The following is a 17,491-nucleotide window of genomic DNA, read 5'->3' as shown; positions in this document are numbered from 1 at the left end:
AAGCTTGTATTTGTGTTCTTTTAGCTCTCTTGGTTGACTTTATACGCATGCCCATCTTGCTTTAAAGTGCCTACATGCCTTCAATGCAAACATGTAGTAACCATACAGACAACAAAGAAAAATTCAAAGTAAGTAGGCATAGGATTGGTATTGAAGTAAAAAGCTTCTTCAATAGTTGAAATTACACTTCTCTCAATCATTTTTAACTTCTAACCGTAATTACCTACAGACTTGTACCCTAACCCTTATAACTCATCACTTATATGAAAAACACTTCCCTATCTTGAAGACACATGGAAACATCAAAAGATTTCAAATGAAGTTTCTTCGAATTTTATACATCTTCAAGAAGCATACCTCAAAAAAAATTGAGAAATTTCCTATAGAAGTTTCTTAGATATATCAAATAAACTAAAACTGTTTTTTTCTCAAGTACTAATATATGGTTGGCAAGAGCTTAAAAAAATAAAATATTACATTAATAGAATTGTAATTTTCTACTTTTGCATGAAAAATTGAGTTTTTTGAAAGTAGATGAATTTCTTATCAAAGCCCGAGGAGGTGCTAATAAGAACAGAGAGAACAAAACAGGTTAAAATGCCTGCATGTTGTGACCTTTTCACACATCACCCCATTGCAAATGGGGACCCCCTCTTTTTTGCCAATATTTTTAGATCTCAAGCAATCTAGCAACAGTCGAGTCTCTCCTTAGGTCAAATTGAGGTTGTCACAACTCTCAATGCTTAAGTGATAGATTGGAGTCAAGATGATGGCTGAATGATGCTTCACCATGCAACCTTCAAAGTCAGGTCAAGGTTCGAGCCTTAAGTGTGGTGAGCAATCAAGCGAGCAAGTGGGCACCCTTAGGTTAGAACATAGAAGCAAGGACCAATCAAGAAGTGATGATCAATCAACTGAGATGAAGTGCTTGATAAATATTAAAGATGATTCAAGGTCTAAGAGATGATGAAGAGAAAGAAAACACCAAGTCAACCCACTGAAGAGAATTTTTTACACTTGCTGGAATCAATAAGTGAGGAGGTCGAAGTGAATTGTCCATGAGTCACCAAAATCCATGGCCCTAAAGAATCCACGACTTAGGGGGTCAAGGAAAGCAATGACGAAGGTAAGTTGCAAGGTCCCAATGTCTTGATGAGCGATAATGAATATGCCTTAGAGTGAATTGGATCAAGAAATCTTGATGATGAAGGTGAGTGACGATGACCAATCCATGACTTGATCACATCCATGATGCTAAAATCCACAACTCAAGGTTGGATGTCAAGATTGATCCATGAAGTAAAGGAGAAACGATGAACTTACTTGATCCTTGACTTGGAGAACGGAGATCAACAACATGATGAAGGTGAAGTAATTGACTAAGTGTTGGAGTTGGCAAGCTTGAATGATGATGACTATCCTCCACTTGCAAGAATCCACGCAAAACCAATATCCACGACCCTCTAAAATCCACAAATAGAGAAATCCAAGACTTGGAGGTGGATATGAGCAAGATTATCCATGAGTTGATAAAATCCACGACTTGATGTGGAGGTTTCCAAAATTATGATGTTTGATCAAGTGAGTGACTAAGTGTGATGGAGTGAAGCGATGAAGGCAACCAACTACTTGAAGAAAGCAAGTGAATTGTCCATGTGTCTCCAAAATCCACAACCCTAGGAAATCCACAATGGGCAAAAATCCATGCCCAACCAAATCCACACCCTCCTAGAATCCACGACCATGAGGAGGAAGTTGAAGGTGTGCATAATGAGGTATGATATTAATTAATTTTGCAAAAAATCGCCTCTTATTTAAATAAAACGGTTCAATTTCCGAGGTTTAAATTTGAAAAGGCACAAATGTGAAAAGTCAGCCTCATAGGAAATTAGAACACCGAGAGCCATGAGCTGACTATAAGAGAGGTGATGATCATTTCATTTGATCATCAATTTAAGGAATTCAATCCAAGCAATTTTTCCTCCTTCACCAAGCAGCGATTTTCCTCCATCAAGCAGCGAATTTTGTGTTGTCGCAGCGATTTTCTATCAGCATCAAAACAGGTTCCAGCGAATTCTATATTATAACAGCGATTTTGATCAGCGATCACGAAGAGGATTCAGCGAATTTAAGTCTAATATTCAATATCCAAGTGAACTTCACTAGCATTGACAGCGGATTTCCAAGCAATAGCGAAGTTAGGAACATCATTTGATTATCACACAAAGCTTATAGAGGTCTCATTCTGAGATTTTTGAAGCCATTTATTGATAATCAGATCTGATTATAGGTGGGCGTAGGCTCAGAATCAGAATTATAAAGGGTTTTAAATTTTAGAATTCCTTCAATATCATTCATTTCTAGGCTCTTAATTGACAAATTCTGTTCCTATTTGCTGAAATCACATTAACATGATCATTTTCAGGGTAAATATCAGTCTAAAAGAGGGTTAGGGTTTGAGTTTGAAACTAAAACTATAGTAATTCATTAAATATTATGTTAGTCTTCAATTTTCAAAGACTGAATTTCACTCTTTGCTATTTAATTTTCAAGCCTTTATGCCTTAATATCCACTTCATTACCCTAACTTAAACAACTCTTACAGGTGAAAAATGGCAGCCCCGAAGACCAAAGGAGTTTCAAGGCAAACTATAATCAAGGAAGATTCAAAAGGAGTACTACCAGAGTCGAGGATTGTGTCACTATGGGCTAACATTTGAGATACCAACCTAGGCAAGTTCAACATGAAGAAATTCCAGGGACCTCTCTATAAGAGTAAACCCTCTGGAAGTATCAAAGAAAATGCTCAAGAATGGAATTGTGCAAGCAGATGGCTTTGCTCCAGCTATCCAATGCAACAAGCTGATAGTGGAATGTGCCAAGGACTACAATGCCGATACAAGAGAGAAAGTGGCACCTAATGGCAAGGTTCTAGCATACCTATCAGAAGTTGCCATCAATGAAGCGTTCAACATACCTAATCACAAAAACATGATATACAAGAATAAGGAAGGAGGACAAATGATTTATGATGACAACCTAGAGAAATGCTTGGGCGTCATCAACATATATTGGATATCAAAGGCTACATCCCATCCCTCCAACATGCCTAATAAACTCCACCGAGTGGATTTCAAGGAGTATGGCGACTTGATCACATTACTCAACCAAATCATGGGGAGTCCTCAAACCTCTTATTTTGAGACTTGGATTTTTTATTTTGTGGAAGCAGTCACAACAGATGAAGAGATGGTAAATTGGGCGAGGATCATAAGCAATAATATTGATCAGCAGTTGAGGAGGCTAGAGCGCACGAAACAATTCAATATGAGTTCCTACATTGCCTACTCACTTGCAAGGTCTTATATATATAAATGATTAACATGCAAAGGTCCAGTTGGAAGCGGAAAAGGGGAGATAGGAGCGTCTGAGTGTTATCCACAGCTGCACTTTCACAACAAGGCACACTTCCGGAGAGTGAATGATGGCTTCTCCATGCACATAGTCAAGACATTGCAAGGTGGCATCCATCAGAGATTATGTCAGCAAGCAAAGGAATTAATAAAGAAGTATGGAGGCTGGTTAATCCAATATCCCAAGTTCACATGCATAATAGCTCAAGGATGCTCACCACTGTTAATTTTAGATCAGACTGTTAGATATAGATAGCAATAACAGAGAATCAAAATAATGAACACAAGGAACACCAAAAATACCCTGGGAAAACCTCCCTCTTGGAGGTGAAAAACCCATCAATAATCTCAGATCTTATTATGCAATAATCAGTAGGTATCTTCAACACTTGAAGCACTTAGAACAGCAGTATATGCACAGATGAAACCAAACTAGGGCACAGCTGATCAAGAAAGACAGATCATAAACACCATTCACTGATAATGGAGTGTTCGCTGGCTCTGAATGAATTCTCTGTCCCTTGGAATTGGTTCGCTGTCCTTGGAATGAAGTTCACTGACCTTGAATGATGTTTGCTGTCCTTGAATGATGATCGCTGACTTTGAATGATATTCGCTGACCTTAGGATATGGTTCGCTGCTGATAAGGATGTAATTCGCTGATCATTGCTGGTGTAAGATTGCTGTGTAAGTGTATGTGAGTTATGCATAATGGATGCTTTGAATATATATGTGCCTTAGCCTTCCAATACACCCTAGATCGACTTTCAAGGAGAGCAATTTAATTACAACATAATATCTATATCTTAAGTTTGGTGCCCAATATAGGGTCAGCCCCATACATTACAAGTTGTATTATATTTATCTCCTGATATAGGGTCAGTCCCACAAATGACAAATTGCATTGTGTTTATTGCATATAAGGCGTGACTAAGGCCAAAGGCCAATTAGTCACATAGAGGTGCTAGGTCGGCCCTACAAGGGATCCGACCTAGCTATAACATCAACAACCACCACCATATAAGCTTCCAAGGTATCCTACAGATGAAATGGTATTGTTGTAACTCTTAAGGCAATTGGTTACTTATGATAGAATTCAGAAGAATAGACAAAGCTGGAATTTCCTTTCCAATCTCAATTGGACAATCAATGGAGGTATGCCCATCAATACAAGCTATTGAGAAGTCAAAGGAAGAGATGAAGTTCTATCCCCTCGTTATCTATCCTGCACGAAACAACTTTGATCCATATGACACCTTGAGGACTATTGGATGAATGTCAAAGATGACTTTGAAGTCAGAAGAAAGATGTTCTCCAAGTTACGTATTGAGATCATAAGGACTTGTAGAGTGTTCCCTATCCTAAATCAAGTACAGGATGATGGAAGGCACCTACAGCGTACCTAAGCAAGAAAAAGACAAGGATATACAAGTCGATTGGAATGATATGGAGATCACAGAATTAGAAGAGCTAATGAGACCTACTGTGGCAAATACACAAAGGTTAGCGAATGCTCAAGCCAACAAATTTAAGAATCAAAATACACAATTAACATATGATATGACGGGAGATCTGGATTCATCTGATGAAAAGATGGAAAGCATAAGTATGAGTGATAATGCAGCCCAAACATCTCAACCTAAGGGGTCAACGAGGAAAGAAAATCAGATCACAATGAACCAGGTATCCATCAATGCAGGTCAATCACTCAAGAGAGGCAAAGATCAAGGCATGAAGGAGTCCTTGTGATGCAGCCATGATCCGATGGGACCTCAAAGAGAACTGACCAGGTCATGCAGCAAGAGTAACACAACGGAAGCAACAATAAAACATTGAACGATTACAAAATCAAATCATATTATCATCTTAGAACCTTCGGCAACCAACCGGTTATCATCATACATTCATCATAGAACATCCGGTATTCAACCGATTACATGCAGGCTAACATGCCAAATTACAATCCATCTGAAACTCTCATAGTCATTCGGATCTCTAATCATGAATCTAGAATCTCATACTCCTCGACTGCCTACAAATGATCACATAAAACCATATATATACCCTCTGGAACATATTCGAATCCGCCACAAAAGATTACATTTACCAAGACAAGAAAATGAAACGTGTAAATAGGTCGGCCCCAAGAATGAAAGGAAATTCTCCGGAAAATAACCACCAAGAAGTGTGGATCAACAAGAAGGTCGTCCAAGGACTTAGGAACATCTAGCAAGACCCAAAACAGATCCACACACCAAGAAATCGCTCCGGAAAAGAAGAAATCTCCAACCGGTAAGCCCAAAACTGCTCCAGAACCCAGAAACAGTCAAACCGGAAGCAATATCTTGTCGGAAAAGAATCCAAATAGACTGAGAATCTAGAATTAAGCACAAGAACCAGCCTGGAAACCGGAAATATGATCTACAATGAAAATCAAGCAACAACCAGAACATACCGGCAAGAACACACAAAACTGCACACTGAACTGAACAAGAACTAAACTAAAAGGAAATCTTTTTGGTTGATGCAAGATTGCTCATAGACCGAGGATGCCCCTGCATCAGACACCCCAGGTAGAAAGAGATGTTCCATGAGAGGCAACTCATGAACATCGAAAAGGATTCGGGATATAGACTCCATGCTCATTTCTGATCCAAACATCTTCCTTATCTACAAACCTCTTCCTTAGCTCCTCTGGAACCTCAACCGGATTCTCTAACTCCTGACTCTCTTTACTTCACTTCCCTTGTTTCAAATCTGCACACTGTCTCTGCTTACCACTCTCTTTGTTTTGCAACTCTGATTTGTTTCTGCCACAAGACTTCATTCAGTTTGTCACCATAAGCTTTTTGTCATTCCGTTCTATTTTGTTATCAGACTTATCTATCAGATCCTTCTGCAAATTCATGCCACTTCCCAGTATAACCTCTACAACCGGTTTCTCAACACTGCAACTTTTCTCAAGACTCGGATTCTTCACCTCCTTCTCTTTCTCCTTCAAAGAAGCCAACGTGAACTTTTGCCCATCCTTCTCAACAGTGATTAGGTTTCTTCTACAATCATTAATAGCTCTTCTATCAAACTGCCAAGGTCATCCCAACAAGACATGACAAGCACTCATAGATACAACATCACACAAGACCTCATCCCTAAAAGACCCAATATTAAAACTCACCAAACAATACTCTTTTACTTCTATCAAACTGCCAAGGTCTTCCCAACAAGACATGACAAGCACTCATAGATAAGACAAGGATGCTCAAGCCTCTTCAATCCAAGCTTCACTACAATCTCCTCAAAGACCAAATTATCAGTACTTCCACTATCCACAATAACCTTGCAACACTTACCACCTAATTTGCACACAGTCCGGAAAAGACTCCTTCTCTGAGTAGGTCTGGTATCTTCACTGCTCTGCTCCATCGTGACTCTTCTAAACATAAGAGATTCTCCTTGCTCCGGTGCACATTCTGTTCCGATAACTACACCTTTCGGTTTCTCATTTGCCATACACTTGCCATTCCCTGCTTACATTCATAAAATCTATGTCTGGTTTCTCCACACTTGAGACATTTGCCGGGAAATTCTCTGCTGCTACTGCCACTCCCTTTCCTCTGTGTTTTTTGATCCGATTCTTTACTCCACTTAGGTTTTGATTCTTCTTCAACATTCTGCTTCTCTATACTGCCACTCATCTGTCCTTTGCATCTCTCCTTCCCTCTAGGGTTATTATGTTGTCTTCTTCCCACCTTCTCCTTAGCCTTCAAAGCATACTGGTAAGCTTCTTCAACTGTGGAAATCCTCAACATACCTCATCCTGAATGTTAAATGCAAGTCCATTTATGTACCTCGCCACCTTTTCTCTATCCATCTCTCTATGCCCAGATCTGGTCATCACCTTGTAGAATTCCTCACTATACTCTTTCACACCCATGTTTCTCTGCTTCAGGTTCTGCAACTTCTTGAACAATTTCAACTCATAGTCTCCCGGTATGACCTTGGCCTTCAATCTTGCAACCATCTGTCTCCATCGAGAGATCTTCATTTCACCATTCTCCACTTTGTCTCTCTGCAATTCTTTCCACCATAAGGCAGCATGCCCTTTCAACTTAGCTTGTGCCAACCAAACTCTCTGGGGGTCCTTGATATCCTCAAACTCGAAGTAGTCTTCCAACTCTCTGATCCAATCAATCAAATCTTTCATATTCGACGTCCCGGAAAAGTTTGAAACCTCAACTTTATGCATTTTACTCGCTTGTGCCACTGCTCTCAGAAATCTTTCTTCTCTTCCATCTTTCGGTCCTTCAGCCTCTTTCGCCTCAAGCTCTTCTCCAACTTCTTCATATTCATCCTCGGACTCTAGATTCCTCCGCAAACCAGCCAATGCATTCTGGATCTTGTTCCTCATCTCATTCTTGAAATCCTCCATCATCTGCTCTACCCTCCGAGGGTTCATCCTTCTAGACGACATCTCCTCCTTTGCTCTGGTGAACTGTCTCAACTCGGCGATCTGACTACCGGTTTCAATTGCCTCACACTCAGCGATCTATTGAACACACTCGCAGCCTGCCTCCACTCGGCGATCTCTTCACCCAAAGGAATGCCTCAAGGTTCGCAACCAGCTCTTCCACCAACCGGTTCATAACCCACTCTGATACCACTTGGTGCAGCCATGATCCAGTGGGTCCTCAAAGAGAACTAACCAGGTCATGCAGCAAGAGTAACACAACGGAAACAACAATAAAACATTGAAAGATTACAGAATCAGATCATATTATCATCTTAGAACCTCTGGCAACCAACTGGTTATCATCATACATTCATCATAGAACATCCGGTATTCAACAAGTTACATGCAGGCTAACATGCCAGATTACAATCCATCTGAAACTCTCAGAGTCATCTGGATCTCTAATCATGAATATAGAATCTCATACTCATCGACTGCCTACAAATGACCACATAAAACCATATATATACCCTTCGGAATATATCCGGGTCGGCCACAAAAGATTACATTTACCAAGACAAGAAAATGAAACGTGTAAATAGGTCGGCCCCAAGAATGAAAGGAAATTCTCCGGAAAAGAACCACCAAGAAGTGCAGATCAACAGGAAGGTTGGCCAAGGACTTAGAAACATCTAGCAAGACCCAAAATAGATCCACACGCCAAGAAACCGCTCCGGAAAAGAAGAAATCTCCAACCGGTAAGACCAAAACTGCTCCAGAACCCTGAAACAGTCAAACCAAAAGCAATATCTTGCCGGAAAAGAATCCAAATGGACTGAGAATCTAGAATTAAGCACAAGAACCAGCCTGGAAACCGGAAATATGATTTGCAATGAAAAGCAAGCAACTACCAAAACATACCGGCAGGAACACAAAACTACACACTGAACTGAACAAGAACTAAACTAAAAGGAAATATTTTTGGTTGATGCTAGATTGCTCATAGATCGGGGATGCTCCTGCATCACCTTGGGATCTACTATACAAGATAATCGAGGTGAAAGAGCAAATAAGGAGACACAACCTCAAACACAAGATCCTCCAACAGCACAAGAGCGAGTTGTGGACAACACAGACATAGCGAATGAATACATTGAGATCATGGATGAAGATGACAATGAGGAATGGATCTCTCCACCCCTAGAAGATCAGCAATCCAAGGAATTGGAAGTAGAGAAAGAACAATCCACTATCTTAGCATGGCTTAAAGAAAAAAATGGCTAAGGAAGTGATAGTAGCAGAAGAAGACACAACAGACAACTTAGAGAGCTTCTTAGAGAGAAATGGTATGACGGCTAAGAAGAAGAAAGCTACTAAGCTCTCCAAGATCACAAGAGATAATACAAGGTCCCAAACTATACAGATAACTACTCCAAGAGTGGACAAGCCAGAAGATGAGATCGCTATTAATGACTATGACTTGACAACTATTAAGCTAGGCCCTCCTACTGTTGAACAAGAGATGGAAGAGCTGAATGATTCGATGAAAACAGTCCAAGATAGATTGAAGATGGTGCAAGAAGACAAGAGAAAGCTGGATAAAGGATTGAATGTCTTAAGGAACTATGTCCAACAACTCAGGAATCCAATAAGACAAGCTGACCCTTCGTGTATTCCTCCTTCATTGCTTCCACTTAATTCAGTTGAGGACTTGGAAGAAATGAGGACTACCTCTCATGTGGGGAAGAGTTGGATTGATAATGCTTTCACCGAAGCAAATAAGTCTATGGGAGTGTTAGCACACATATTTGAGAGTGCTTTAGCTATCCTTGATAGGATCCAGGCGCTCACTGCTTCCTATGATGTATTTAGTCACACTAAGGAGCTAACCATTTTGAGGCTGCAAGTATTGATGGATATCCCCTAACAAACCTTTATAAATGGTGGAGTGGTGAAGGACGAACAAGCATGTGACTTCTTTAGATAGCATTGCACACTTAGGATGAGGAGGGACATGTTTGAAGGTATAATAGTAGTTGCACTCAAATTGAGGAAATGATCAAGGTGATAAATGATAGAATTGTAGCAACAACTGAAACAATACTTGGAAAAGAGACAGAGGAAAAGGTAGATGTGGTTGTTGATAGGTGGACAAAAAGAGTAAGGTGTATCTTCTTCAAGACAACTGGGTCACTTTCAAAAAAGCAACTAGAGGATATTCGGTCATTCATGACACTTGTGAGCAACATCCAAGACTTGGGGCCTAGTTAGGAGAAGATATTCATTTCATCATTATTCGAGTTAGCCTGCATGGAGAATCAATTAAAGATTATGCCAAGTGTCCCAATGGATGAACTTGACAACATCATGTCCAAATTCATCGAATTTGCTTGTAGAGAAAGAAATAAAGGGGACAAACTTCTAGAGGATAGTTTGTTATGATCCTATCTAGCATTGAATTTTATCATTAGAGGGTTCATCATCGTAGTTTGTGCCAAGAAAGTTGTTACTTTGTCATTGGTTAATATTTAATGAAATAAAATAATTAGGTATTTTGTTGTAACAAACCCTAATTAGGGTTTAGGTGGCACAATCTTGGCCATTCATCTGTATTGAGAGCTCTATATAAGCTCAACTCATTTCATTTGTAACTAATGAGAGATTGTGAAGTATTGTTACTTTGATACTGCCAGAGATAATAAAATCATTGAAGTGTTGGTGATTTCTTGTGTTTGGAATATTTGCATGTTTCTTCATCCTTTCAAAGATAGAATAGATTTGCTTCAAGTATTTTAGATGAACGAAAGATCATTGTAGATGATTAATGGTGAAATTCACATGTTCGTACCATTTTTATTTTGCTGATTGCTAAATACTTTGCATGGTTGACTAAACTCTTTCCATAAGCTTAACTTTGATTGCTACTCACTCATTGATATCCATTACATTGATGGTGTCTATGTTGTCAATGGTGATTTAAATATCATTTGCTTACCTTAGAAGATCGCACTAGATTTGTGGAGTTGTTCTTTGCATGGCAAAGCAAAGCCTAGTAGAGTCTCATTAAGTCATTCGCTATATCTTGCATTCGTAGGCTTAGCTTAGCATCCCTCAAACCTTATCGTTTTTCATTTTTTATCAAACATTCAATAGTAGTAGTAAGCAAAGCACGTCAATGAAGATCATTTGAAATTAGACTCATAGGGTGTTCCTTGCTTTTGAGCGATTATCTCCTAGAACAATTACGTAAGTCCAAATGGATTACCAGCAATCACATCAACCATTGAGACCATCCACGCCAAGACCTGACAGTATAAACCTTGGAGTCATCTCAAGTTATCACTTAGTTCAACATTTGAGAAGATTTTGTTTAAAAGAGGATAGAGTATTCAATACTTTATTCTATGTTCAAAGTGTCATAAAACGCACATCAACATCGCATAGATTAAAGTTTTATTAACTAATTAAAAATATAGCCATCTCTAATTACCCAAATGTTTTTAATGTCATTTCTATCTTTATTCTCACCTACCATTTCAAGATGACCATGGTTTAAAACCTAATTGTTTATGTCGTGATGATGATTATCAAATGTCAATATAATCAATGCTTGCTTCCATTGAAATCTCTAGTTTTGTACTTCAAATACTAGTTTTTTAAATTTTATGTATTTACATAGTGCATTTTTCATAGCCATTATAAAAAAAAAAAATTCTAAATTTGAATTACATATTTATTCTTTTACTTTTGTCATCTTTGATTGCTCGTCCCCCATGTTTTTTTTAAAATGGCATAACAATATGCATCCCCATCTCCCATACTAGTAAGTGTCCCTAGTAATTATGCTTCTAACCTTGCTCTACAAAGAGGTAAGGAGATGAACAATTTTGAATAAGCCTTCTACCAACCATGAGTAATAAATGACGCGAGAATCTTTTGAATTACTTTATGTGTTAACCATTCTGTTATAACTCAAATGTTGAATTTCCTTGTTTTTTTTTCCCCTTCGTATATCTCACTAAAGTGACCGAGTAGATTATCCATTATTGAATGTGGAAAATTCTCCCTAAAACAACAATCACAAAGAGTGATTGGCCACTTTACATGAATATACCACATACCATCTTACACAAGTACATTAGGTGTAATTATGCATACATGTGAAAGGTGGCATCATGCAAATATGTGCAAGGTGACATCATGGCATCACTATAAATGCATGTACAATGAATCATTATAATGTATTTGCAAGGTGTCATTAAGTGTCACTTTGGTTGAATGTGCAAGGTTTGTTGCAAGCTAAGACTTGTTTCCCATGTATCAAGGGAGTTGCATGCTGAGACTTGTTACCAATGCTTATTACCACAAGGTTGCATGGGGAAGCTTATCAACCACACACAAGGGTTTTCTAGCTGTTTCGGTTGTTTAAATCATGGCTAAATTTAGTGACCTCATAACATTCAACTAGTACCCAAAGTAATACTTAAATTCAATACCAACTCTCTAAATTATAGAATACCCTAATGCCCCCATATCTAGCCTTTAGCCTCCAATGATCTTCCACCTCTAGACGCAACAAGACCTACATTAACCTACAAGTCCAAGCTCTTGCTAGATCTTAGAGCAACTCAACACTCCCCAATCTAGACTTGACCCCTCAATTGTTGGAGTGTGCCTAGATGCAAATAAAGAGGAAAAGAACTAAGTATTGATCCTAGATTTATCCAACATAATAACAACATTCAAATGCATAAAAGCAATCATTTATTGTGCATGCATAAATCAAAGAAACACTTCAAATTGCAAGGGCAACTCATCAAAGCTCTTGCAAGGCTAATAACCACCATCCATCTCCTTCTGCGATAAGTTTCCCCCGACTAAATATTTTATTTAAACATTTGGGAAAAAATATTCAAATGAAATTAGCTGAAAAAATTTTCAAAATCACTTTCTACATTTAGCCAGCAGTTTCTTTGGATTTGGAACTCTGTAAAAAAAATGAATCAGGTCAATATAAATCTGTCATGTGTATATATACTCACCCACATGCACTCCCAACGCATGTAGCATTACTCATGAATCTTATCAAGTATGGGATATTACATACAAATCATTGGTCAAGGTTGTCCATGCACTTAAACAAAAGTGGTAAGTGGAAAGGTCTGAAAGAATGCTTCCAACAAATGGCCACAAAGCAAAGGTGGGGTTTATAGCTGCTGCTGGAAAGATATTCGCTATATATGGAATAGGATACTTCAGAAATGCTTTCAAATTTTCTGGCCTTTGGTAGCTTTATCAATACAACATAAGCTACAAAAGATCGATTTTTTATAAGCTGAAACCCCCAAATTTATGTTAGATAATGCATAGGAATGGATCTCTGCAATTGTGACAACCTGATCTTTGATTGTAATAAAAGACTACTAACTCCACTAAAACTGAAAGGAAGTAATTCACATTTATCTGCATCTATCAAAAGGAATAGAATTACCTCTAGAAGAGAAAAGATGAAACATGGATCACCTAACTCATTATGTACTTCTATTGACTAGTACAGATTTCATTCCTGATGCATCATTGGATTCATTTGATTCAGCACTTTAATGGAAATTCAATTGAGAAAGATGCTGATTAACCCATTTGACAATCAAAAATTCTGTGACTGTTACTATGAATCGCATGTTGCGTGTTTAATTTATTTGAATTGATTTTTTTACTTCGATCATGAATATATTATTACTTTAACAATAAACTAAAGAAAGCCAAGGGCAGACCCCTAGACCACCGAAAAAAGGGAAAAAGTGAGATAATGAAATTACGAACCTCTTACATTATCTATTAACTACTATTGTTCCTTTCTCCCTGAACCAAAAGCAATTCGAAGTTTTAAAAAAGGTGTCTCTCTCAAAACCATCAGAAAAAAAATGAAAATTACAAACCTTCGATTACAAATGATGTTTTCATTCAAACAGCACCCAACGAGGGGGCAAATTGCAACAGTGACCAAGGTTAAAAATTGTTCATTATCTAATTCCAGAGAGTCACGGACTGGTATAAGGCAGAGTAATTGCCATTACGACCAAGGAACAAACCCCACTGACCATGATCATGTGCTCACCTGGCCAGGAAGCATCCAACACAAGCTGGGTAAAAGCAATAGTCAAATTTGGAAGAATGGAAACCCTGAGACATGCAAAAAAGAGCCTGGCTTAAAACCCTGAATATATATCACAATGACAACCTGGGTTCCAACCTGCTGAACATTACCCCAATGCAAAAACCGTCAAATTGGAAAAAAAGAAAGCCTTCAACATGGAAACAAACCTGGACTTGCCTTAATTATTAATCTGCTAGAGATAGGCATATCGCAGATATAAACAGGTACAAATGTATCATCTAACTAATTCAGCAGTACACGGTCTACCAGTAAGGCGAAGCAATTGCCAGATTATGACCTATGCCTACGAATGCTACTATGCTGAAGGTGTCAGGCTGAACAAAGACAAGCCTTGGTGAAGTGCTGCTATTTTCCATTGACTAGCTAGGACCAAAACCTGCAACCTGCAACTTTTTATTACAGCGTCACTTCAATCCCACTGACCTACAGGCCCCTTTGCGTTTGGCAGTGTGGAATATTCTTCCACCAAAAACGGAGATGAATTTGGCCGGAAAGAGACTCCTCCTCTGGTCTTACTTTAGGCTACATCCTCCTAATTGCATAGAAATCAGAAAAATAAAATGGAATGAAATGTAAATATTGTAAAAATCAAAGAGCACCTCGTGGCCGTCGTGGCAGGTCAAAGAGCAGGCAGTGCATACGCCGGCATTGCCCGCCGGAACGCATGTGAGACATGAAAATACGGCCTGCCTTTTCATGTAACCCTTCGAGTATGTGCATTCCTTGCCTTCATCCCCTCCTAATACCAAATCAGCCTCCTGCAAAAGAAATTACAAGACTTTCAATGTTAAAAAACACAAAACATAGGTAACACAGTTAGGTTTTAAGAAAAGGGCAAAAAAAACATACCAGTTCTTGAGCTTCAACGCCTTCGATGTATTCTTTCATGGTCAGTGTTGGCTCATTTTCGTCATCAAATATGTCACCCATTTTAATCAATGGCCTGTAAATGCCCTTCAAACAAATGGTGTGAGATTTTAAGAGTAGGAAAAACACTAAGCAATATCAGTTTAAATTTTAAACCCTCGTAGCAGACCAAGTTTGTGCTTGTAACTGAAATAATGGCAAATTGGGGTTTCCCGTACCTGTTATATTATACTCTGCAGATTTGCTTCCAATTATTCAAACAACGGAGCAAAATCGATTAAAAAAGCAGTAGGGGAGTTAAATATGTAGGGGAGACAGATTTGAAGAGTAAAATGGGGTTTTTTCTTATGTTTTTCATATTTCTTTCCGCTAAGTTTGATTGGCGTTGGAGATCCCTTTAAATTATGAGCCTCCCGCGCTTGTCATCCTTATGGCTGTTTCGAAATTCCCACCTCTGGAATATCATGTGTAACTCTCAATTTTAGACACAAATATAAGTATGACATTCCCATGTACGATCATAATTGGCTTCGTATCGGTCAAAACAATTGTCAACAATAAAAGTTTTTTCAATTTTGACACATGGTTTTCCTTTCAATTTATTTTGTATATTTAATAGTAATGCTAACAAAGTTGAGGGACAAGAGTACAAATGTATGGATGGTGTTGCATCAAATTAGACAAGCTCACATGTGGATTAGTCCATCTAGCACAACCTAAATGAAAAAAGATGATGTAAGTGTTGGCAATATTTGTTGCTACTGATGTCAACTTAATGTATGACAATGCATGTTGTGTGCGTTGTGTTGTCATTGATGATGTGGTAATTGGTTAGATGGGGAATTATTGTACTTGTTGAGGTAATTATATGTTCATGTTTATCAATGTATGAGGAGATTGTCGACAATTGATCGTTAGTTGTTGTCATTATGATTTGTATGGCTAGTATGAAGAGATTAATTTAGAGAACATATGGATATTCGTTGCAAATGCTCTATGTTGTGGATGTCCACCTTCTTGGTGTTTGATTTCTAGACTTAGTATGATGTGTTGATACAATTGATGATGCTAATAGTGTGGTTGATGGCTATGACAGCATGGTGAAGATTAGATGGTTTGAGATATTAAGATGAGGATTAGATGCACGGCAATAGAATGGAGAGGTTGTACTGAATGATAAGATGATGTTTCTAGGACATTCTGGTACTTGAAAATTTGATGAAGTTGGCACAAGAATATATACTAATGCTTGTCTGGAAGAATGCTCTTCATTCCTTCGCAGTTGATGATATGACCTTATGGACTTGAACATAATGTCTATGCTCTATGGACATTGCACTCCTATCGTTGCATGTCCTTGGTGTTGCATTTGTTGTGGTTGGTGATTCTTGTTTGCTGACAGTATGGTTGTCTGTCAAAATTGGTCCAAAAAATACTTTACATTGATGTTTTAGGTGTTGTGGCTTGGAGGACATGTTTACAATGTTTGTGTTGTGTCTTGCTTCATTTTTTAGATGTTGGTGATGTCTACAAGAGGTGGAAATGGTGTTTTGTGCATGATTGGTTTCTTTGGCTCTCCAAAATGAAGTATTTTTGTATTAGTTATGTTGTGTCAATATGATCTCGATGTGGAAAGAATAAACAAGGATTTGAAAATAATTTTGGTTGTTCGAGGAACTTCCTTGCATGCTTCATATGATGTTAGAAGATTTGTGTAATGATACATTGTGTCTAACATGTGGTTCTCATGGTAACTACTATGTTTCGATTAGCAAAAGTTGCTCTTTTGTTTGTGATGAATCCTTGGGTTTCTCTATTTGCCTTGAAGATTGGGTTGCACTACTTTTGGGTCCTAACTTGGCGTGTGAGGATTTGCATTGGGCTTATTCATCTGAAAGATATGTTATGGGCTAACTAGTGATGTGTTGCTTAGTTTATCTCTATGATACCTTGTTGTCAACCTTAGAGGATGTGTGCTAGCATGTGAGTTGTTTTGAACTGCTTAGAAAGAAGTAATATAACATTTTAGGTCCTCCCTATCTCCTAGATTGGATTGCATTCATCACATTTTTGTTTTGGTGGCCAACTTGATAAGACCTATTTTTTTCTTCTACTCTAGTCAATCTAGTTTCAATGTTTGTAATGAAGAGGATAGTATATATAAAAGATTAAACAAATATTGATTATGTGGGTGAGTGTGTGAATCAATGTATGTGTTATGCTTTAATGGTTACATCATTTGCAAATATCAGTGATGTGAAGTTGTGACACGGGATGTGAGTGGTGATTATAGTGAAGTTGGTTGATTAAGATAGAAATTCGAGATAGCTTCATACTTGGAGATTGTTAGAGGAATTTTTTTTGAATGCTTGTTCATTTTTTATTCATATGTTCATGTACCTTTCTTGGAGATAGTGAGTCTTCAAGCTGCAAGTTTTGTATCCTGCCCTAAGGCAATGTGTCTCAGCTTGCAATTCCCTCATGTCTTGCCTTGGGATAGTGCATCTCAACCTACAAGTCATTCAAGGAGCAGTGAGCCTAAAACAATGTTGTAATCTTGTTCATATATTGTGAGTTGACTCT

At 38.2% G+C, this 17,491-nt stretch overlaps 1 protein-coding gene across 2 annotated transcripts in view; it reads right to left on the bottom strand.

Moving 5' to 3' along the window:
* Positions 1-15,374, bottom strand: part of LOC131069382 (uncharacterized) — an 83,079-nt gene extending 67,705 nt beyond the window's left edge. Inside the window, exons 1-3 of one of the 2 annotated variants that reach the window (XM_058004770.2) lie at positions 15,127-15,374; positions 14,891-14,995; positions 14,641-14,799 (exon numbers count right to left, since the gene is read on the bottom strand). In XM_058004770.2, the coding sequence (XP_057860753.1) occupies positions 14,641-14,799; positions 14,891-14,971 (240 nt within the window). In that variant the 5' untranslated portion in view covers positions 14,972-14,995; positions 15,127-15,374. The remainder of the gene's footprint in view (positions 1-14,640; positions 14,800-14,890; positions 14,996-15,126) is intronic. The other variant, XM_058004769.2, reaches the window with a different exon arrangement.
* Positions 15,375-17,491: the final 2,117 nt, after the last annotated feature.

This window comes from Cryptomeria japonica, chromosome 10 (genome assembly GCF_030272615.1).
Source record: "Cryptomeria japonica chromosome 10, Sugi_1.0, whole genome shotgun sequence".
NCBI classification, from domain to species: Eukaryota; Viridiplantae; Streptophyta; class Pinopsida; order Cupressales; family Cupressaceae; genus Cryptomeria; species Cryptomeria japonica.
The sequence above is the reverse complement of the archived record's forward strand: the minus strand, read 5'-3'. Positions and strand labels throughout refer to the sequence as shown.